The sequence below is a fragment of the Prunus persica genome, chromosome G3, assembly GCF_000346465.2.
Source record: "Prunus persica cultivar Lovell chromosome G3, Prunus_persica_NCBIv2, whole genome shotgun sequence".
Classification (NCBI taxonomy): Eukaryota; Viridiplantae; Streptophyta; class Magnoliopsida; order Rosales; family Rosaceae; genus Prunus; species Prunus persica.
Window position 1 is genome coordinate 6,133,510 of NC_034011.1, and position 22,506 is coordinate 6,156,015.

The 22,506-nt window shown below is 37.6% G+C and overlaps 5 protein-coding genes across 15 annotated transcripts; 1 reads left to right on the forward strand and 4 right to left on the reverse strand.

Annotated features, from left to right (window-relative positions):
- On the forward strand, positions 343-4,783 carry LOC18783465 (uncharacterized protein At1g04910). Of its 2 annotated transcripts, XM_007215332.2 has the most exons (6): positions 343-617; positions 1,016-1,095; positions 1,526-1,596; positions 1,691-1,779; positions 2,069-2,290; positions 3,756-4,783. In XM_007215332.2, exons 1-6 carry the CDS (start codon positions 490-492, stop codon positions 4,486-4,488), a joined length of 1,323 nt encoding a protein of 440 aa, XP_007215394.1. In that variant the 5' UTR covers positions 343-489; the 3' UTR covers positions 4,489-4,783. The 2 variants fall into 2 exon arrangements, with proteins under 2 accessions (XP_007215394.1, XP_020416537.1); XM_020560948.1 differs by lacking the exon at positions 343-617 and having other exon boundaries at positions 1,492-1,596.
- Positions 5,137-7,364, reverse strand: LOC18782094 (endoglucanase 9). The gene is made up of 3 exons (XM_007215959.2): positions 6,797-7,364; positions 6,218-6,694; positions 5,137-6,131 (listed from the first exon to the last, which is right to left on the reverse strand). Exons 1-3 carry the CDS (start codon positions 7,358-7,360, stop codon positions 5,397-5,399), a joined length of 1,776 nt encoding a protein of 591 aa, XP_007216021.2. The 5' UTR covers positions 7,361-7,364; the 3' UTR covers positions 5,137-5,396.
- LOC18782668 (pentatricopeptide repeat-containing protein At1g52620) lies at positions 9,509-13,007 on the reverse strand. The gene is made up of 3 exons (XM_020561079.1): positions 10,147-13,007; positions 9,927-10,045; positions 9,509-9,791 (listed from the first exon to the last, which is right to left on the reverse strand). The coding sequence occupies exon 1, from the start codon at positions 12,857-12,859 to the stop codon at positions 10,385-10,387; it is 2,475 nt and encodes an 824-aa protein (XP_020416668.1). The 5' UTR covers positions 12,860-13,007; the 3' UTR covers positions 9,509-9,791; positions 9,927-10,045; positions 10,147-10,384.
- LOC18783069 (pentatricopeptide repeat-containing protein At1g80150, mitochondrial) lies at positions 13,818-18,354 on the reverse strand. 10 transcript variants are annotated; one of them, XM_020560169.1, is made up of 4 exons: positions 16,282-18,354; positions 16,097-16,174; positions 14,702-14,752; positions 13,818-14,293 (listed from the first exon to the last, which is right to left on the reverse strand). In XM_020560169.1, the coding sequence occupies exon 1, from the start codon at positions 17,700-17,702 to the stop codon at positions 16,503-16,505; it is 1,200 nt and encodes a 399-aa protein (XP_020415758.1). In that variant the 5' UTR covers positions 17,703-18,354; the 3' UTR covers positions 13,818-14,293; positions 14,702-14,752; positions 16,097-16,174; positions 16,282-16,502. The 10 variants fall into 10 exon arrangements, with proteins under 10 accessions (XP_020415758.1, XP_020415761.1, XP_020415757.1 ...); XM_020560172.1 differs by having other exon boundaries at positions 13,818-14,287; positions 15,272-16,174; XM_020560168.1 differs by having other exon boundaries at positions 15,272-16,174.
- Positions 18,721-22,469, reverse strand: LOC18782186 (signal peptidase complex catalytic subunit SEC11A). The gene is made up of 8 exons (XM_007217113.2): positions 22,226-22,469; positions 21,609-21,721; positions 21,191-21,262; positions 20,430-20,465; positions 19,892-19,937; positions 19,586-19,673; positions 19,130-19,187; positions 18,721-19,035 (listed from the first exon to the last, which is right to left on the reverse strand). Exons 1-8 carry the CDS (start codon positions 22,302-22,304, stop codon positions 18,985-18,987), a joined length of 543 nt encoding a protein of 180 aa, XP_007217175.1. The 5' UTR covers positions 22,305-22,469; the 3' UTR covers positions 18,721-18,984.

Sequence of the window (22,506 nt, forward strand, 5' to 3'; positions counted from 1 at the left end):
TTAAAAAAACTAAGAAGCAAGGCGTCATACCTGCTAAATCAGAACACGACATCTTCCCAGCTTTGCAGCTCCAAACCTATGTCAATTGGAGCCAAATCTTGTGTACATAGGACCAAAACATGGCGACTATATCATGAGGAAGACACTGCTTCACATGACAAAACAAAACAAAGAAGGAACCTGAGGGAAAAGAGGGTGAAGGTGCGGAGAGGGGAGAGGGGAGCGGGGAGAGCGGTAGGCCCGACCCTTTAGATTGTCACTTGTATGAAAAAAAAAAAAGCACACACACTTTGATGGCTTAATTACAGTTATGCCCTTTCAACCTTTTGATCATAGGCACGATTGAGAAAACAATAACCATTGAAAACTGGTGTGCAATCCGGTCCGGTCCGCGTTCCAAATCACCGACTGTGAGCTTCTTCTTCTCCGCTCGTATTTCTGAGGGTCATCAAATAAATATTCAGATCGATTTGGCTGCTGAGAAATGAGATGGTGGTGATTTCAGTGAAGCCCATCTTCACCATAGGGGTCCTCACTCTCTCTCTCATCCTCTCCGTGCTTCTCTTATCGCCTACTTCGCCTCTCTACAAAGCCCCTCTCTTTCTCACTTCACCCATGTATGTGTTTATAAGCTCTTCCTCTTCTTCTTATTCTTACCATTATTTGTTCTTTCATCTTTAATTTTTTGAATAGTTTTAGTGGTGAAGAAATTGGAGGAAATCTTAAATCTTCAAGAGTTCTCTTATGCGTATGTGTATAATATAAACATATATTTTTAGTTCATTGGATATGTGTACGATTTATATTCAAAAGCCATTCATTTATTAAATAAAGATTTGTCTTTTTTTTTTTTTCCCTTGTTATTTTCAACGGTGTCCTCCATGTTTGGTTGCTGTTAAAATCTGAGAAAAGAAAATTACAACACAATTTGGGCATAGTTTGAAGTGACTTTGCCATTATTTGGGAACCAAAAACTGCGTAAACCATAAATATGTGGTTGACTTTGTGAATGCAGGAACAAGTTGGATATATGGAGTGTTGGGAGGATGGTAGAATGGAGACCTTGCAAGTGGTGGCTACAAGGACACCTCACTGGTAATTCCGGCTAATTTTGCTTCCTTGCCTTTCCCTTCCTGTTAAGTTAGCCCGCCATTTGGTTACTTCAATTTTTTATTTATTATTTTGGCAAATTGGGGCAAATAATGCTTTTAAATTGAACAATGACAAACTAGAGAAAGCAAGTAATATCTGCGTGCTGAAATTAAAATATTTGAAATGTTACCCCAGAATGATTTGTGGTATTTCGGGTACTGAGAACTCTTTAGTTTTATAGATTTTATTTGGGCTTTGTTTGTTATATGAAAATGTGGACATCACAAAATTTTTGAAAATTTATGGTATTTTGCTGTGATGGGAATAGAATTAGGATTGAGATGAGGTTACTGCATAGTTTTGATATTCTGAGTCAATCGTAATTGACTATCATTGCAGACAATTGCATTGGTTTTTTGTTAAAATGCTGCAGCTCTGCCATCAAAGAATAATGGATTCATTCGTGTGGATTGCTATGGTGGCCTTAATCAGATGAGAAGAGATGTAAGTGATTGAAGAATCTCATTAATTGTTTTAAAATTGCTTGACTTAAGCAGCCAGTTTGCTAAGCATGACAAATTATTTATGTGGAGTGCAGTTATGTGATGGTGTTGGTATTGCCCGTCTTTTAAATGCAACCCTGGTTTTGCCAAAGTTTGAGGTGGCTGCTTATTGGAATGAATCAAGGTAATTGGTGGTTTGCATATCATTTCCATTGGACTGGTATAATATCACCTCCTCTGGTTCTTGAAATTCTGATTAACTATGGGACCCACCTTCAATGTCTTGAGGCAAAGACAATTAATTACTTTATCTATCAAACTGAACAGAATGGCTTTTGCTATAACTAAATATTGATTATGGTAATGATCTCATATGGAGAATATATGGCTACTCCACTCATTTAGAAGAATATGTTTTTTTAATTTTGCTTGTCCAAGCAGTATTCTCATGTAACGCTTCGGTTTCACATCAGTGGTTTTGCAGATGTCTTTGATGTTGACTACTTCATTCAACAGATGAATGGCTTCATCAAAGTTGTGAAAGAGTTGCCGTCTGATATTTCATCAAAAGAACCCTTCCATGTAGATTGCAGCAAACGCAAAGGCCAATTTGATTACATTGAAAGTGTTCTTCCGTCGCTGCTAGAGCATCATTATATTTCAATCACGCCAGCAATGAGCCAAAGAAGGGATAGGTATTTCAACATTATTCGTTTCTGTTCTTATATTTGGGTGTTTGGAAATTACATTGGAAGACTTGGTACTGTGAATAGGTACCAAATTTTTTGGTAAAGGCCAATAAATGTGGTCAAAAACTTACCATCAAGGTGTAAAAGTCAACTTGAAAATGTTGGTTAGTTTGTTAACTTGAGGGTTGTTAGCATATAGAAAAATTTCTTGATAAATCTGTAATGTGTAAGATGCTTATTATCGTCACGTTGGATATGAAATTTGTTTCAATATGAATAGCGGCCTGTTTGATTCATATTCCAAAATTAAGATACTGTGCAAAAATATGGGTGGGATTCTCAGTCTTTTAAATATGGAAACAAGTTTGGTATTAATACTTGTTTTCAAATTCCATTTAGTTGGTGTTGGCTTATGAATCCTCAATATAGGGCTCAGTGAGGCATACATTTGGGGCTATGGTCACGTCCAAAATGTGTGGCTTTGGGTTAGAAGACTCGGTTTCAGGGCTTGGGTTCTGTGGCTGTGGTTTCGGGCCTGGGTTCGAGTCTGGGTCTGCTACTTGGGTTATGGGTTGAGGTCCGTCACTTTTGGCCCAAGGATCTGGTTTTGACTAGGTTTAGGATCCGGGGCTCCAAGACTTGGTCCAGATATGGGGTTTGGGTATTAGGTGAAGATCCTGGGCAGAAGACTAGGTGTGGTGTCTTGGGCTTGTGTTTGGGTTTTGATGCTGTAAGTCTAAGCCGAAGTCTAAGGTTTGAGATTCATTCTTAGGCTTTCGGTTTGGTTCTGAGATTTTTTTCGAGGCATGAAGCCTGGCTTGGGCATGCATTCTTTATTTTGGACTCAGGTTCACGGCTAGGGGCCGAAGTTTGAAGTTTGGTACTTGAGTCCAAGGTCAGTGGTATGGGATACGAGCCTGGCTCTGGTGTTGGGGAAAAGGCCCTCCTAGATCCGAGGTTCAGAGCGCTAGGTTTAGGGCTTGAGTTAGTGATCTGTTGTCTAGGGCTTAGTGTTTGGTTCGGAGTTTTGGGATCTAGGCCCATGTTCTGGTTTACAGATTCACGTGGGGACTTTGTACTTGAGGTCGGATGTTTTGAGTCTCTTTGGATACAATGTTTTACAAAATGTTGAAACAGCTTTTTTTTTTTGCTTTTTCAAAATTTTGGTTATTTTTAGGTCTATATGAAACAGTCTGTCAAAGGTTCCTTTGTTATTCTTATATATACATATATATATATATATATAAAGATTTATTGAATGCCTTGTTTTAAAAAATGCCAAAAAAGAAATGTAAAAAAAAAAGGTTTTGGGTTACAAACCAAACAGGCCTTATTCTTGGTTATTATTTATTTTTTAATCTGAATAAACATTTGTAGTTTCATGACTGAAAGGGATATACATAGCTTTCGGATCTTACAACTGCTGATCTTTAAAGTACACTGATACCGTTTTGTCTTCTGTACTTTGTAGGTATCCTCAGTATGCAAAAGCTTCCCTTTGTCAAGCTTGTTACAGTGCATTACGCCTCACCAAATCCCTGGAGAAGAAAGCTTCCGAGCTTCTTGAAGCCATACCTAAACCTTTTCTATCACTTCACCTTCGTTTTGAGCCTGATATGGTAGCTTACAGTCAATGCGAATACCCAGACCTTTCGTCTGCCTCCATGGAAGCCATTGAAGCAGCACGGGGGGATAGAAAACCATGGACTGGAGAGGTGGCCCAAATTTGGAGGAAACGAGGGAAATGCCCTCTTACACCTAATGAGACAGCCTTCATACTTCAAGTGCTTTCCATCCCAACGAACACAAACATTTATCTGGCTGCTGGGGACGGTCTGATGGAAATTGAAGGATTAACATCTGTTTACACCAATGTATTTACCAAGTCTAGCCTTCTTAGTGGTGAGGATTTCAAAAGCATGCATGGGAACACGAAAGCTGCGTTGGATTACTACGTGTCTATTAACAGCGATTCGTATATAGCAACGTATTTTGGAAATATGGATAAGATGGTTGCAGCAATGCGAGCTTTTAATGGCTTGTACAAGACTCTTTTCTTAAGCAGAAGAGCTTTTGCAGAATTCACTTTTCAAGGTTTGAGAGGGAAGGAATTGATGAACGCTCTACGGAAGGCCCACAGAGATGATTTTGCCATGGGGAGAGGATCTGCTTTGCCTGATTGCTTTTGTGAGTTCAAATTATGATTTCAGATCCCAATTTGGTCTTTGCTTCCTTCCTGTTGTTTTTTTTTCCTTTAATTCATTTGTGTAATTGCTATTACTAATGTACTATACAAGAACCTTTCTGGATGCCTGTCTCTCCTACCCTGGAATTTGGTAGGATCGGTATGTTCATCAATGTAGACAGACCAACTCTTGGTCAAAATTTAAAAAGGAGATATTGACTGTATGCCAACTCTACGCAAGATCTACATATACATTGTTGGCCAATTCTTTGACAACCTATGCTTTACAGGTTCAATATTATTTTAACTTGGTATCAGAGCTGTAACGTTGTATTATGGGTTTGAAATCTTGTCATTAATTATGGTTAAACAAACTACAACTAGGAATGGGTGATATCCTTAATTAGCCACAGTTTGGTGTAAAAGAAGACTTTGATGCTTGGTATGAGTACTTGGTTATACCATGGTTAGGTTATAATGTACTTGGATGACATTATAATGGAAAATTATTTGCATAGACTATTATAATCCCTGTATGCAAATATTTTTTTTTGGTCAATCATGTATGCAAAGATTTTGAACAAGAAAAAAAGGAATAAAACAAATGAATTTCAAATAATTTCTTGCATGCAGATCATTTCAAATGTACTATATCTTTCATTCTCTCTTTTCCTAGCTCCTAGCTATTCATTCCCCTATGGTCTAGGGTAACAAAACTATCAAATTTCGAAGCTGCATATATATGCTGCTGATCGTACTTATCTTGAGGGTATAATTTGTCTTCCTGCACTGCATGTCTTGCGTAGTCATGTTTGCAGTTACAATTATGTATTGAGATAAAGGCTACTTCAAATTCAAACTACTCTCACAGTGTAGAACTTAAAAATGACACATTGAGAACATGAACAATAACGGCTTCGACATCTCTTATGGTTTTGATGCTGATGGAGGAGGAGGTGGTGGAGTTGGAAACATTGGAGGAATTGCAGAGAACATGGTGTTTTTGTCAATCCCATCAGTTGTTCGATCTCCTGACAAAGCAACAAGAGCTGCCACTAAACCTGCATTTCCCACAAGAGTAGGCTCGGTGTAATTGTAATTAGCACGAACATCATGGAAGCCGTCATGTTTGTCCGGACCAGCAACCATGGCACCAACAATTGTATATGGGTTTGGCTTTAAACTGTCCCTCCATTTCCACCCCTCTTTACAAGTGTATTTGATCTTCTTCTTAGGAATAGATGCGCCACTATGGTGGACATGTTTCGGAAAATGGTTTCCAAAGCCCACAACATAGCTCATTTTCTGTGGATTTTTTCCAAGGATGTAATCAATTTGGGTTTTAGCAAAATCACGCAGGACATCAACAGAGAAGAAGTTGGGTCCACAATGCAACCCTGCTGGTTTGGTGCTATCTGCAGCTTCAAGATAATCACTGTAGACAGTTGCTAAGAAGGCTGCATTGACTACATACTCAAGAGGTCGCGGCCTTCGAAGATGTCCACGATTCAATTGGATCAAGCCCCCTCTTGTTCTGTTAAAGATTGTGAAAGCTGGTAGGTATGAGCACATGATTGTGTTGGTCTCGTTGTGAAATCTCCTCAAAGTTGTTTCGTATGGGTACCCAGGATTCAAGAATAGCCTCAAACGGGTCAGAAGCACCTAAATAAAAGAGTACTAATTATAAATCGCATCAACATAACATATTGAAACATGAACACCACTTATTATATATAGATAATATGTACCTGAGCACCAACAAGCTTGTTGTCCCAACTCAATACTCCATGATTAGGCCAGTATTGATTAGGCGCTTGGGAGAAGGTAGCATGTTTGGCAAGAGCAGGTGTTGTTGCCAACTGAAGATAAGAGGAATTGCCTGTGGCATAGTACAACCAAGTGCTGGCCCATACGTATTCGTCCCAGTAACTGGTGGAATTATAGAAGAGTGCTGCATCCGAGCTACCAGAACTATAACGGCCTCTCGAATCCCTTGAAAATTTGAAGAGTGTTTTGGCTCCATGGACGAGCTTTTTTGAGTAGGCTCTGTTGTCTTTGAAAACAATGGATGCAGCCGCTAGGGAGGCAGCCATTTCCGCAGCAAGATCAGAGCAAGCGTGGCATTCGGTCACTGGACGCGTGTAATCTATATCTTCAGGACGCATCCAGCAATATATATCGTTAGGAGTTGTGTCTTTTCCTCCATCCGTGTTCCCCAAACCAACCTGTCAAAATACACAGCAAATTAGTAAAAAAATAAAAAGGAAGAAAGTTTAGTGCTATATATATATATATATATATATATATATATATATATATATATATACCTGGGAAACGATCATGTCAATGGTATCAGCTGAATTGTTGAAGGTCTTGAGGAAGTAATCGGTGCCCCATTTGATGACGTCTTTAATGTGGGTGAGTTCTTCAGCAGCTTCGTATTTCGCATTGTATTCAATAACGCTCCAGCTGAGCATGGTCATGGCGAAGGAAGCAGGGAAGTTGAACTTGATGGCATTTCCGGCATCGTAATAGCCGCCCACAAGATCACTCGTCGGAGAACCGGCGGCGGAGGGCTTGCCATCTGTCAGGCAAGAGTCACCCCTCCACGACACATGGTTATGGTCTGAGAGTTTTCCTGATCGTTGGGCGTTGAAGAACATCAGAGCCTTGTGGAGCACCAAGGTGTAACTGTTCGCGGAAGGAGTTGGAGGGCTTGCGTGGACAGTCGAGGTGGTGAGGAAGGTGGCAACTAGGAGCATCATCCCCGCGGTGTTGCGACAAACGATGATGCATGTCAACTGATGATGATGCATCCTTAATGAGTTCTTACTTGTCTTGGAAGTGGAGGAAGAGATTTCACCACAAGCCACACCACACAAAGCATGCATGCACAAATAAGATGTGAGGGTTTTGAAATCATCTGAAAAATCGTTAAAAGAAACAAAGTCAAGTAATAGGGGAAAAATTAATTTTAATTGGTTTGAGTAAGTTGACTAGATCTTAGCATCTAGAAGTTGTTAAATGTTGCTCTCTCATGAAGTGTCATCAATTTTAAGTATGGTTTGAGTCCTTGGCTGGATCTTAGCTAACATCTAAGAGGTGATTAAGAAACTGATTAAATAACGAGAAAAGTTATCAAAGAAATGTAATAAATTTTAAAAATATATTAAACCCATTGAGATCATGTTTGATTAAGCCCTATCCTTCTTAAGCAGGAGAGCAGGCCTTGAGATCTTCTCGTCAAAAGTCAACCCCAGCATGATCCACAAATCACTCTTCCTTGATGACTATTCATTAAGTATGATTCTAAGAATTCCTAAATCATTGCCCATATGTTCTGCTGTGTATATAATCAATTACTCATGTAATGAGTGTGAAAACCATTTCAGTCAAAGCCAATCTTGGGCTCGTTTCGGAGTAATTCTGGATAGACCAATAATTACTTCTATGAAGCATCACTTCTCCATATATATTTTATGGAGAAGCAAGTGGAAGGTGCTTCCCCCCGCCCAGAATCACTCCCAAATGAGAAGAAAATCATTTCACCAACTTCATGTAATGGTTAAAATAAATTCTAACATAATAAAGATGTATATGATTGCAATTTGTTAGGCGTTGCTGTCAAAAAATGTCATCAATTTTAATTCGTTTGATTACTTGACTGGATCCAGCATCTTGAAGTTGTTAAACATTACTCTCTCATGAATTTAAATTGGTTTTTAGTACATGACTGGATCTTAAGATAAGGCTCTCCTTAGCTTCTCAAAATAAGTAGGAGGCTTTTCAAGTTAAAACTGGTTAGAGTTCGATAAGAAAAGTCATCACAAAATGTAGTAGCTAGCAGGGTTGTAATAAACTTTAAAAATATATATAAAATTGTAACACCAACTGGAATTGGATCATGCCCAAATTTTTTAAGCAGGCCTTGAAGCCGTCAGCTCAGACCCAAATTTTTTGCATGAATGATCTTTGAAGAAATACCTAAAAAATAGACGGTTCGGATTATGAAAATACAATATGGATGAAATCCACAAGTGTCCCTCAAATAATCTTATAATGGAATTTCGAATTAGGAAAAATGAATTCCATTGGTAATTAGTAGTAAGTACTTATATGTTTGAATAATTTTCGCAGTGCTATTGATAACATTGAGGTAGTCAAAGTGTTGGATATGTGCTAGCTAAATGTGAGAGGACAATTTAACATGTCAGAGCTGCCATCAGGAGTTGTTTATGAGATTGCATACATGGTTAAATTAACAAATGGAAGGTATGGATGGGAACTCCCTATATAAACTCTTGATAAAACTCACAGATGGAAAAAATTGCTTGAAAATTCAGGAAATCTAGGCCAAAGACCAATGGATAGAGCTTGTTGGTAGCCGTTTCGAGGCCAAGGAAGGAGAGGCTGGAGAAGTTTGCTTTGATCTTTATGACCATGGTGGACACTGGAAAAGTGGGCTAATCGTCAAAGGTATCATTATCAGGCCAAAACATTGATGACACCAGAAATTGGAGTGATGAATTGTTGTTGTTTATTATTATTATGTCCTTTGTGTGCTTCATGGGTTTCGCTAGCTAGACATTGATGACCTAAAGCTTAACCATGTCCAATGCTATAGCAGGCATGTTTTTTTAATGTAATTCTTATTGCTTGTTTTTCTTTTTCTGTCACTCAACAAAGTTGCTTGAAAATTCAGGAAATCTAGGTCAAAGATGGGAACATTTCACCTAATCTTGAGCTAAACACGGAGCCTTATCAAGAAACTGGGATTAACTGCATCAGTGTTATGCCTCAAACTAAATAATTTTGAGGTTCTAAGTGTCAGAACTTCTTAATCTGAATAAAGATAAAAAAAACCTACTATAAATATTTTCACACTTTTTCGTCAGCGCTGAAGCATCTAAAATCTATCTTGTGAATTGACAGTAACTCAAGTTGCTAGATCAAATATCAAATTCAATGCTTTCTGGACTTTTTCAGTCAAATTTCTTACTCAAAAGTCAAAGGCATCCAAGGCTCATATACATCATCAATAAAGAACCAATTCTTTTTCATTTTATTGTTCCTTTAAATTACACACTGACCTAGTTTTTGAGCACAAATGAATGCTTTAACTTAAATTCCTAAGCATTATAACAATTTACACGATGCAATTGTTTGTGTACAATTTGCTTATCGGGGCAATTAACAAGTTAACATACACTCAAAACAAAAGGAAAAACAGTGTATATGTAACTGACGTAAAACTAACCTCTGAAACCACTTCCTTTATGGCTTCACCACCCTGCAGTAGAATTGACCATAATCCTTCCTAGCCTGGCAACCGAAAAAGAGGAGCATACTGTTAACACTATCACAACCAAAATCGCATTATTTGCCTCAAAGAAAAACAGAAATAGTAAAAAGAAAGACAGAAAAGATCACAACAGACACACTGCGTTTGTTACATACCTCAAAAGGAAAGTCACGTTTGACCCAATATCCTGCTGATATGCATGATTGCTTTTGTACGTAATAATTAAAGCTAATCTACAAGTATACTGAACTATTTGTACTTGAGCGTCACCAAACTGCATTCACAAACACCATAACGTAGGATTAATCTATGATCAGAGAAAGCAACCTTCGGCTCGTAAGTCCAAAGTGTTTGGTCTGTTAAGAATACCCTTACCAAAAGATTTCTATATAGAGTCACAGAAACTCTTTTGGATCCTCGAGACCCAATTCTTATGATGGATTTATCAAGTCACCATGTCCACAAAATGTCTAAATGACCCTCATTTATGTTATGTAACCACTCAATGTATCATGGAGTGGAAAAGTGACTTCCGTTGTAGCGCTAGCTTACCTTAACTGACAACTCATTTGCCAAAAAAAACAAAAACAAAAACAAAGATGATGTTCTTCCTCTATGTTTTTATGTCTGTAAGATCCACTTCTTGGTCTTGAGACTTAAATTCTTCAACCAATGACTGAAGAACAAGTGTAGCTTCAGATGGTCTTCCTTGATGTAAGTAATCATCTAATACGAGCAAGTACTTTAAAGAAGTTTGGAGTTCCTGGTCCTTCAAGTCAAAAGAGATGATATTCTTCCATTCCTTGGATCTTCCTTCCAAGCAAATACCATAAAGCAGACCAGCAAAAGAAACAGAATCTAGAAAGATACCCTTATTTACAAACTTATCACACAACCGTAATGCAGTTTTAACCATCCCATTATGGCAAAGGCAAATGTTAATGGAATTATAAACAGCAGCCTTCTGAGACCAACCATCTGATATCATCCTTCCAAAAAAACCAAGAAAAATAGATTTCTCATTTTCTTGAGACTCATGCACTTCCTCCAAAATTGCACCAGGTTCATTATTTGTGAACCCATTGACCAGATAATGGAAGGTAACATCATTAGGAATGCACTTGTTCTTCAGCATTAGTTCAAAAAAGGAGACTGCTTTTGCAAGTTTACCTTCCTTGCAAAAGTTTCCAATAAGTATGCTGTATGTGACTACATTTGGCTCCATACCACAAGATTGCATCTCTCTGAAAGTTTTTACAGCTCCACAGGAATCTCCCTTGTGGAAAAACCCATATATCAAGGAGGTGTACGTGACCACATTTGGCTTGCATCCCTGTTTGATCATCAGTTCAAAAAAATTCAGAGCAGCATCCAAGTTATGCTGTTTGACATACCCATCAATTATTGTTGAATAAGTGAACTCATCAGGATGACGATGATGCACTTCCCTCATTTTTTTAAAGCATGACAGTGCATCCTTCATCATTCCAAATTTGCAGAACCCCTTAATCATGGCATTGTACCCCACAACACCAGGGTCTAGACCGTTGTCAATTGTTAACCCAAATAGTTTCTTTGCTTCGTCAAGGTCTCCATTTCTGATTAACCCGTCTACCAGAGTGGCATAAACAAATGCATCTGGTGGTATATTTTGGTCAAGCATCTGAGCAAGCAGCAGCTTGGCAGTAGAAAGCCTCCCTCTCTTGCAAAGGCCACTCATCAAAACATTGAAAATGCCAGCATCAGGCACTACTCCATTTTCCATCATTCTGTCCCGGACTGTCAATGCAGTATCAACTTCCCCAGAAACAACAAGTCCATGGATGAGAGCTCCATAAGAAACCAAATCAGGTTTGTGCCCCCTTTCTGTTATCTTAGTAAATATATCCAATGCCCTACAGTGTTTCCCTTTTCTGAAATAGACATGAAAAAGAGGAGTATAACTAAACTTATTTGGCACCAATCTCCTTTCCATTGCATTGTTTAAAAACTGCTCAGCTTCCTCAACCTTCCCATCCTTACATGAACTATTAATCAAAATATTGTAGGTCGTAATATCTGGCTCACAACCACACTCAATCATCATTGTTACAGACTCCACTCCTTTAGCCGAGCTACCGTGTTTACATCTAGCGTCAACAATACTATTATGTACTTGAACATTGATAGTCAAGCCTCTCTCCTTCATTTCCATCAAAAGTCGATCAATCGCTTTAAAGTTTCCTTCTTTGCAGTACCCATTTATCATAGCTCCATAAGTTTCCAACGTGGGAAAAAATCCCTTCAACTTCAACTCTTTAAATAGCCGATTAGCATTTTTGACATCACCTTTCTTACAATATCCATCAATAAGTGTATTGTAAAATACAACATTTGGTACACAACTCTCTCCCCACCTATCCTCAATCAGCTTTCTACCTTCCTCAACTTTCCCTGCCTTACACAAACCCTTCACCATGATACAAGTACTATAGTTATCCATACATACATGATCACCACCACCTTTCTCAGCCATTTCATCATACACCCGGCGTGCAACATCAACTCTCCGATTCTTTACAAGCACGTTTAGCAATGTATTGCACGCAAAAACATCCGGAACACAATCATACACTTTAACTACAAAACAATAAAATTCAAGAGCCTTATCAACGAGCCCAGAATCTGCATATGCGCGAATTACAAAACTCAACGCATCAATGGTCGGCTTTACTTCTTCAAATTTCATTTGCTCCATTACCAATTCAATCTCCGAAAGCACTCTAAACCTCGCCAAAAGCTTCAAAAGCGAAGAGTACGCAAACCCATCTGGAGAGCAGCAATAGGGTCGCTTAAAAGCCCAATCAAAGAACTTCAAACCCAATTCTACATCATGTATTCGGTCCAAAACGAAATGGGCAACGTCGGAAACAAGCGTTTCGGTTTCGGAGAATTGGGTTGCAAGAGATTGCTCCCACTGGTCGTCGGCTCTGAGGATTTGGATGGTGTCATTGACTAGCCTCTTGATGTGGGGTGGTGAAGAAGAAGATAAAGAAGCGGGCTTCGGGTTGTGGAGGGGTTTGATGCGAGACAGAAGGGTTTTCGACATGTGAGAGTCTGAACAAGTTTGGAGCTCCTTGAGGGTTTGGAGGTGGTGTTCTTGGTATAGAAGAAGATTACAGTCAGAATCAGTGCACGCATTTGCTTGGACAAAAAAAGCGCCAAGTTTGATTTGATTTCCATGGCTTCGGATTTTGAAGGTCCCAAAAACGGTCAAGTCGACAGTATTCTATTGTCGTTTCTTGCTCTAAACGACGACACCATTTTTACAGTCTTGAGAGTTCAGTAAGTATTTTGTTACCATGAAGTTCATATTTAAGGTAATTTCAGTTTTAGTTTTCCGCTTATACTCTTTTAGCTAGAGATAAAAGGGAAAGTACTTGAAAAATCACTTAAAATTGTTTCCATTTTATGTACCATTTTAAATGTATTTCTTCCATAACTCTCCCTTTCTCTATGATTTGCTTTATCTCTCGCTTCTCGTATATGTTTTTTTCTCTATTTCTAAAAAAAAAAAAAATGATTATCAAACGAGCCCTTTAACTTTTTTAAACACTCTCGCCAAACAATGAACCTGCAACTCACGTGGTAAAAAACACTCTCAACAAGCATGGGCTCTTTCTGCCAGTTGACATTTAATATTAACCAAGTAAAAATTAATGAAGGAATTATATTTCCAAAAGAACTATTTCGCAAACCAAACGAGATATGAGACTCAATCCCTTCCTTCTGTTTCCTGGCTGGATGGATTAGTTATTCCAAGTCTCAAAACTGCAAAAGTGGTCTTAGATTGGGAAGTTGGTTTTGCTTTCATCTATTAGCATTATCTGTCACTTTCCTTTCCCATCTTCCTAACCCCATAACATACAAGGTAAAGGAGAGGCTATTAAATTATACGAAAGCCGTGTTGAAGGAAGGGTCATTTTAGGCATATTCGAGCTGGGGTTGCTATCAGGCATCACCAATCAAATACTTATTTAGATGAATGTCACCGAAACTCTATGGGTAGCTCTAAGTCAAGTCCACAATTTGGAACAAAAACAAATTTATACCAGCAACAAGCATTTGTCTAGAAGACGATTTATTTCCAAGAATGGCAAAGGCAAGAACCAACAAGAGAGAGAGCTCTATATCAGTTAATTTACAATTGGAAAGCTCTATCATAGACAAAATGCTACTTAACTTCCTAGGGAGCACCAGTATTTAAGAATCGAGTTGAGCAGTCAATAGCTAGCCTGTTCTCACCTATCGAGAGTGGTGGTTAATGGTTAAACCATCTGAAACTGCAGAGCAATCACTAAAATTCCTCCAACACAAGAATTCCAAGGGCTGAAGAAAGATCTGCTATCTAAGCAAAGGAAACACACCACAATAACTACAAGCTCCAGCTCATGATGCAGCAACTCAACTTCTTCTTTTTAACTCCAAATGTACCAAATGAATCGTAATGAATCAACTCCCACCTTGGTGCGTTCCACTTTCCCTTGCCACAGAACAGTTTAAGCCAACATTCTGATCAGAGACATAATCCAATATACCTTAAAATATAAAGAAACACATCTAGCAATCACTTTGCTGCTGAAGAACTGTTACACATATGACATCAATTCTCGACCAAATGACCCCCCCCAATAATATTCACTTTAACCAGCTGTTCATACAGACTGAGACACACAAACGTACGCACATACACACCCCACCAAATCAGAAAGGCAAGGAAAGCAATATATGAAAGACATTTTTTTTTTTGGTCAAAAATATATCAAAGACATACACACAACAAAAGAAAGAGCGAACACACACACAACTACACCAGATAAAAAAGCGTCAAGCTATCCATAATAAAAGGAAGTTCTTGACATTGGGCCACTGACAGATTTATTATCCTTACCTGAAGAAACTGCACCTTGAGGCAGGGAGGAAGAAGATGTTTGAGGATTTTCTGTAAAATATAGCTGAATAAATATTTGATTATATTGTGGGAAGGTGAGAAAAACATTATACTGATACCAAATCAGAATTTATATGCAATGAAAGTCTATCCAATTAGCCCTGCAAGTTATTATTTATGAGAAATTTTATTTTATTTTATGGATTTCTTATGAAGAAATATCTCAAAAGGATTATCACGTTATGCTTTCATCAGGTTCCTCCTCCTATTTCTTTTTCAAATAAGTTTTTACCCTGTTCCTCCCATGAAAGACAGGCTAAATGATATGGTTAACCTTTTAAAACACTCAACAATACAGATAAATCTTTTACTAGAGAGTAACCTAAAAGTGTGCATTAGAACTTGGATAGGAAGACTTCAGAAATTTCTTAAAGCCAAATAGCGATGCGAGAACAAAAACATCTCAAGCAAAAAACGCCCCATTCATAAGAATAAAAGCTCTAGTTCTTCTGGAGTCAGACTCCAAACCATGGACTGCAGACATATAAACTAAGTTGTTTAAATAAGTACCACAACTGAATCCTCTCTTCATTTGTTGATATCTTTTTTTTTTCTGGAACTGACACTCGATCTTTTCACAATCCAGATTTCAGTCCATCTAACAAGAGATATATACACTATCAGTCCCCAGAAGAAAAAAAAAAGTAAAGGCAAACACTAGCTGTGTGCTGACCTCACACTATATGAAAACCATGCATGGGGACACATAGACAACCTTTAAATTAGCATAGATATTCATTAGTGTGTAAGCAACACTTGACCCAGTATATGTTCATTAGTGTGTACATATCATATACAAATGTGCATATCCTATTCTCTATCTTCCTCGTTTAGAGTATGCTGCAGCAACCCCCCAGTCACATCAGATAACTTATCATTTTGCTCATGTATGCCTAAACATTACCTACCATCCATTCAGCATGTACTTTGTTAATCATCAAAAGGTTTTGTATATACATTCTGTAAAAGAATAATCCCTATATGTTACTCACCTTACTTCCGGTCCATTAAAGAAATTGGGTAAAATGGTCAAGAAGATCTGGCAAGTTTGAGACATAAGAACACCATTCCCAATTTTTCAGAGTTAGTCGTTTAAAACCACCACAGCTACTAATTATGACCAACTAATTGTCAAGCATCCAATGTCTATAAACTAACCATCACTCTGACCATCGGCCATCTTATATCCTTATGTGTTACTTTTAAATAACAAGTTTCGTACTTGTAAGGTCTTTAATTATAATAAAAGGAATTTGATTTAGATGGATGTAATACTAATAAATAAATAAATAAATAAACACTTGTTTCATCATTATTCAAATTATTTGAAATTACCGAAATAAGCATTTAATGATATCTAATGGGTAGGACTTTGCCATTATTCCCTGACCATTCTGTTCTGCACCACCAAAGCTGAAAGCATTGAACAAACAATCAAAATCATAGAAGCTAATGACCCAACAGTTGAAAAGAAGAGCTGACTACAGCATTAGAGGGGAGACATTGCAGAATGAACTTACAACAAATTTGGGTGATAGCTGTCCATTCAGAGCTCCATTTAAATTGAGGTGGTACTACAAATTATTGAAGAAATGAGGATGTCCCTTTCGTATGATTAAAAAAATTCATGTAAATTGTTCTGAAAATTTACAAATGAGTGGGGCAAAAAGATACCAGCTCTTGTTGAGCTGTCCAGTTACATAATCTACCACTTTTCAGTTTTCCAGTCCCTCATCTTAATTCAACTCTTGTTCAGTATGGTTTGTAAATCCCCCAATTGTTTTGAAGAAAATGGAGGCACCCTTTTCCGAACCAACATCATGATTGCCTTAGCCTTACCAAGCTGCTTGCCCCTCTTTAGGCCTTCAAGCAATGTATGAATGGTATCCACATTCGGATACCAATTCTTTTGCATGCAGTCTTTACACATAGTATATGCCAAATCAAAATCCCCTCCTTTACAAAGATAATGAATCATGGTCTGATAAATTTTGATATTTGGCTTGTATGCCTTTCCATGTAGAGCAGAATACACCCTTTTGGCCATTTCAAGATATCTGGCCTGGAAAAACCCTTTGATCACCAAATTATATGTAACCTCATCAGGTGTTATCCCAACATTCTGCATCAAACCCATCAATTTGTTAGCTTCCCATGCTCGTCTTCTGTTAACCAAATACTGGATTCTAACATTGAAAGTTGCAAGATTAGGCAAACACCTCTTCAGCACCATAAGATTCCACAAACCATTACCAATCTCGCACCAGTTTTCCTTATAAAATGCTGACATCAGTGTGGTATATGTAATGACATCTGGTCTTATTCCCAACTTTTCCATCTCTACCATGATCCGATATGCTTTAACCAAAATTCCCATTTCACAAAAAGCCTTGATAAGAATATTAACCGAAAATACGTCCACTTCAATGTCAAACTTCTGTGGAACCTCGTTCAGAAATGCCTCAATGGCTCCTAAATCACGGGTTTGAGTCAAAACTTTGAGTGCAGCGTTGAAGGATTTAACAGTCCTACAACAACCATATAAATGCATATCACAAAAAGTATCAATAGCATGCTTAGTCATCCCAGCCTTACCATACAATGTTATAATCCTCATAATGAACCCTTCTCGCCGACCTTGAGGAAGAGTCTTCTGATGCTCAAGCAAATGTTCAATGTAATCAAACCTTCGAGCTCCAGCTAGCCTAGACACCGTATCTTCGAATGCAAATCGGTTCTCAATGACAAGCGTATTGTGAGCGTTGGCCTTAAACAGGTGGAATAGCTTTTCGGGGTCTCTCTCGGCTTTAAGCTTAACGAGGGCAGGTTCTTCCAAAGGCTTTGTATCAAAAACGTGATTTGACACAGCTGCAGGACAACCATTCGAAGTTATGGCAATGGCGGCATGACAAAATCTGCGACTGGTTCGCAGAGAGAGCATGTTTTAGGAGCTTCCTCAGATTGATACATACCCATCCATCAATATCAAGATTCTACACAAACCATTATGAATATATATCCACTGCCCACTTCACAAGTTGAACAAAACCCATAAATTAGAACACCCAAGGACTAAAACCAGAGACTTTATCACATATTGTTCTTCAAATTTTCTCAAACTAGAACACGCCAATTAGCTAAAATCAAGATTTAGGCACCAACCTGAGAGAAACTTCAATGCCCATGTGCCAAAACAAAGACCCAGAAACGTAAACTACAATCAAATTAAATTAACAGAAGAAATACAGGCATACAAGTATGTTCTTAGATTGGTGGAGGCTGCGAATGAAGGGTTGGAAAATGGCTGATTGAGCGAAGGAAGATTTAAGAGAGAGAGAGAGAGAGAGAGAGAGAGAGAGGAGTTTTGGCATTGTGGATCTAAGCGAAAGCTCTGTGGGGTTTTTGGGGGTTTTAGTTAGGTTTACTACTTGTGGACTGTGTGATGGCACAGTGCAGGTCCATGGTAAGGAAGCGTGGACTGCTGAAATACATTTTGAGGGGATTGGTTAAAGGATCAAATTTATTTTTTATTTTTGGAATTTAGTCTATGTTTCAAAGAATGGACAGGAAAATTATTATTGGAAACAAAGAAAAATACTTTTCAATACCGTGATAAAACTAAAATTTATTTTATATATTGATACTAAAAACACTGTTTATACATTGCATTTGTATTTCCAATGGTAGAATGCCCGGACGCTTGATCAAATTCTTGCTCATGTTGTCTGATAATTGGAAGCCATAAGATTGCTCGCTTTTATTTTTATATATATTTTTTATACAAGTAATATTTTTGAAAGAATTGCCGTTGCAAGTTGGCTTTTAATTACTTTAGCTACAATCCCCTTGCAAGATGGCTCGCTTTATTATACGTTGTAGAGCTAACCTTTTTAAGTTGGAGGAGGGTTGTGAGAAAGAATTACTGACACTGGAAAATTAGTAACAGGACGGGGTAGTGTTACAGTCTTGCTGAAAAATTACTCCGTATATGGGGCGTGTAAACAGTAGGTTTGAACGGCCAAGTTCTCAGCAAAATTTTGGTTCAACAAAGGAGAAACTTTAAATAAAAATTAAAACATTAACCAACTATTCTGCTGTCATCTATCATAAAAAAATGTAGCATACAATAAGAAATTTGGCAGATGCGAAGGGGAGGATGAGAACTTCTGGCAATTGACAGAACGGTTCTTTTTCAGATTGACCACCCCTGGAGTTTGCTTCAGTTAGTCCTTTGATGTTATAACAAGCAACCCCAATGCGCCAATTAGAATATACTGAACAACAGAAACAGAAGGGATTACTTCCTGATATGAATAAAATCATCTGTCAGTGCATGTTTTGTGAAACTTTTCTTGGGGAGAAACAAACCTTAATAATAGGCTTTTCAGTCATGATAATTGTTACCCAGCCAACATAAGGTAAAAACCTGAAAATGATTACAAAGTGATTAAATTTGTGATAAGAGGCATGCGTAAGAAAAAGGGAACAGAAAAAACGGTAAGAATAAAATATAATAGAATTAGATATGGGTTAATTTTGTTTCTCAAATAATTTTGGATGGCTCATTTTCAGTGCACTGGAACAACCAAAAGTTGAATTACGAGGGGTAGATAATTCGGTAGAGAAAAGAAAGAAAAAAAGCTTAAAACTATAGCTTGAAATTTGCCTATGTTCAACTTGCAGGGCTAATTTTGACCCAGCAGCACACTACGAAAGTTGCCTATGTTCAATAGGTGGAAAATACCCAAAAATAAAATGGAGGCAAAACTCTTATTTTCTTTTTTCATATGAAACGAAAAAGGAGGCAATGCTTAGAGTTCTTACCCCACCGCTCTACCCATGATATGATGCCGTTGAAGCCACAGCTGACCATGAGCATACAGAAGCCTGTCATCCCCATAATTGTTATCTCCTGAGGACACAACATAGATTTGGGGTGAACACTTGAGTAAAGAAGCCATGTAGCAGGAAACAAACATAACTATCAGCAGCATGTTTTGAAACAGAAGAAATACTGAGGTAAGAGCAAAAATATGAAGTATGACACATCTTGGGAGAGTTTAATTGATCAAGACTCAAGGGATTATATCACGCAAAACAACTATTTACATATACACCAGAAACTGGTACCTTTTGTAAGGACATCAACTTCTCCAGTATCTTGTCGTTCATGAACCTGCAAAAACAATTGATGATTACTGCTCACTGGACCCCAGGTGATTTAAATGAACTGATTCTGAAAAAAGAAAAAGGAAGAGGCTAAATCTACATCAGGCATGTGAACCTTACTCCTTATTTAGTATGGTCCTTTCGAGAACATCACGATCTCTTTTAAGTTCCTCTCCAACTAACCTAATAGGTCCAAGGTGTATGTCAGGAAAGAATGATAACATTACTATCCTTTAAACCATAATGTGGTGAAGGAATAACCTAATCTGTGAGTATAATTTTGATTCTTTTGATCCTACATAATTTTTCCTGCAGATACAATATCAAATGCTTATAGACAGATGCCTGAACCTTGTCCACAAAATCTGATTAGAGTCCTATATTCTCCTCCATAATTCATTATTCCTTTCATGAAGCTCAAAGATAAAACTCAGCACCACCTCATTTCAAAGGCCAAAAGTCAACATGATTTAGCAACATCAAAAGGTCTATTATTTACCTTAATGACACGATGGACAATTGGAATTTCACGGCCCTGGAGAAAATTGACAAAGGAAAGGAGGACATATTAGCATGTACTTCTCAACAAGGAGAATACATCACCAGCAAATAGTGGCACTCTATTAATTCCTACATCACATTATTGACAAGATGCATACTGAATCAATAAATAATAATTTTTATTTATAAAAATAAAAAAAATAAAAAAGAGCTACTACTTACTACCTAACGGAACACACAAATTCCATTCACATATTAATTAGAATGTTGGGAAAGAAATTATTAGAAAGAAGAAAATTCCAATATTTGCTATCGAGATGACAACTGAAAACTTTCTGCCCATTGTACAAATACTTGGAGGTTCCAATGAAAGTTCCCAATTACAGCTCTCACAGGCCCTAAGAACATGCTAGTTGACAAAATAGGAAACCAAAGTATATTGCAACCCTCAAATGGTTTAAATGCCGGAGGATTGGGATTTATTTTTAAAGAAGAGTGGGTTGTACGGTAATTCATCATCATACAAAAACAACAAAGACTGAAAAATGTTCAAATCCATCATGAATTAATGTCTCACTAGTATATACTCTTTATCATCACAAGTTCACAACACATTAAGCCAAAATGCAAGACATGGAGATGATTCAAATGTATTTAGGAAAGAAATCAGAATGAATACTGAAACAAGCCTGATAATTACCAAACATAAAGAGATAAATTTAAAATATAACAGAGTAAAAAATAAATAAAGGCACGTACATCAACATTAAAAACAACAATTTCTCCTGCACGAATGGGCTCTTTACTCATGTGCAAGAACAAAATATCCCCCTGCAAAATATATTCATTCTTATAATTAGTTCAGCGGCCAAAGAAACATATATATAGATCGAGAAACGACATTACTAAAGAGATAAATCCAGGTACAACAAAGAGGAGTATCAAGAATTGTTTTCTCAAAGAAAGATACAGTAACATAAGAGAAGGGAGAACTTTTATTCTCTCTTCTATCAATATGTAGAGCCTGCACCATCCTTCTTTTATGATAAAAGTATAAATTAGCCAAAGTGAATTAAACTAATAACTAAGACAAATCAAAAGGCATGACAAATCTACTTTGATCAAAATATTATTTGGTACTAAACCATTGATGCCTTCATGCACTATTCTATCTCACCCTCTTGAAACCGGGTTCCATACTTCCAGACAAAACAACAACAACAGGAGATTCACTGCCGGTAACGCACATCAATGCCTTCCATATTATAAGAGCAGATGTAACAATCATACCTGAAACAGAAATCAGACAACACCCACTTAAGTATTTGCAGGCAAGTTATGAACCACAACAATTGATCACTCTTCCAAAATCCAAGTATGATAAAGGAGTGCGATTTCGAAATTGACAACTAAGTCATAAAATTTCAACACCAATTGAAAAAGAAGAAGAAGCACATCTTAAATTTAAATCAGCAGCCACAAATTAGAACCACTACCAAGTAACCAAATTAGCACTTGTTAATCAAATAAAGTCCCCAAACAATTGATTCACATTATTGATTTTTTAATAATACCCTTTAATTATCACTAAGCTCAGTAAAGTTTCAAGCTTTACTCTCCAAAACCGCCTGAAGATAAAACAATGAAAAGTAAACGTTGAAAACATCACATTTTGATGCCTACCCACATTTTCTCATTACCCAAATAGATAATAGAAAGTATAAATTCCTAAGAATACGACCCAGAACGAGAAATATAGAGAGAGGGAAACAGTGGGTTTAAGGGTTTACGAACCGAGACTGACGGCCTGGGTGAGGACCTGCCGGATCTGAAGGGATTTGATAGAGTCCACGGTCTCACCGATCCAATCCATTTCTTCTCTCTCTTTGCCTCTTACCACCTCCTCCTCCTCCTTCTTCTTCTTCTTCTTCTCCCTTTTGCTTGTCTGAGAGAACTACAATAGGCCGTACTGAAAGGGCCGTTTCTTCGTGTTCTTCAGAAGCCGTTTCTTTTATTTTGTTCTCTGTTATTGTTTAATTTTTTTTCTTTTAAAAAAACAATTTAACAAGTTATTT

Bases quoted from the DNA above. Each gene is read 5' to 3' on its own strand.
- LOC18782186 (XM_007217113.2), bottom strand. From the start codon at position 22,304: ATGGATTGGATCGGTGAGACCGTGGACTCTATCAAATCCCTTCAGATC. The intron at 21,263-21,608 runs GTGAGATAGAAT...TATATTTTGCAG, and splicing joins TGGAACCCGGTTTCAAGAGG to GGGGATATTTTGTTCTTGCA. The intron at 19,188-19,585 runs GTAAGAACTCTA...AATCATTTTCAG, and splicing joins ATCATGGGTAGAGCGGTGGG to GTTTTTACCTTATGTTGGCT.
- LOC18783069 (XM_020560171.1), bottom strand. From the start codon at position 17,702: ATGCTCTCTCTGCGAACCAGTCGCAGATTTTGTCATGCCGCCATTGCC.
- LOC18782668 (XM_020561079.1), bottom strand. From the start codon at position 12,859: ATGTCGAAAACCCTTCTGTCTCGCATCAAACCCCTCCACAACCCGAAG.
- LOC18782094 (XM_007215959.2), bottom strand. From the start codon at position 7,360: ATGCATGCTTTGTGTGGTGTGGCTTGTGGTGAAATCTCTTCCTCCACT. The intron at 6,695-6,796 runs GTATATATATAT...GTATTTTGACAG, and splicing joins TTGACATGATCGTTTCCCAG to GTTGGTTTGGGGAACACGGA. The intron at 6,132-6,217 runs GTACATATTATC...TCTTTTATTTAG, and splicing joins ACAAGCTTGTTGGTGCTCAG to GTGCTTCTGACCCGTTTGAG.
- LOC18783465 (XM_007215332.2), top strand. From the start codon at position 490: ATGGTGGTGATTTCAGTGAAGCCCATCTTCACCATAGGGGTCCTCACT. The intron at 1,096-1,525 runs GTAATTCCGGCT...AAAATGCTGCAG, and splicing joins GCTACAAGGACACCTCACTG to CTCTGCCATCAAAGAATAAT. The intron at 2,291-3,755 runs GTATTTCAACAT...TGTACTTTGTAG, and splicing joins ATGAGCCAAAGAAGGGATAG to GTATCCTCAGTATGCAAAAG.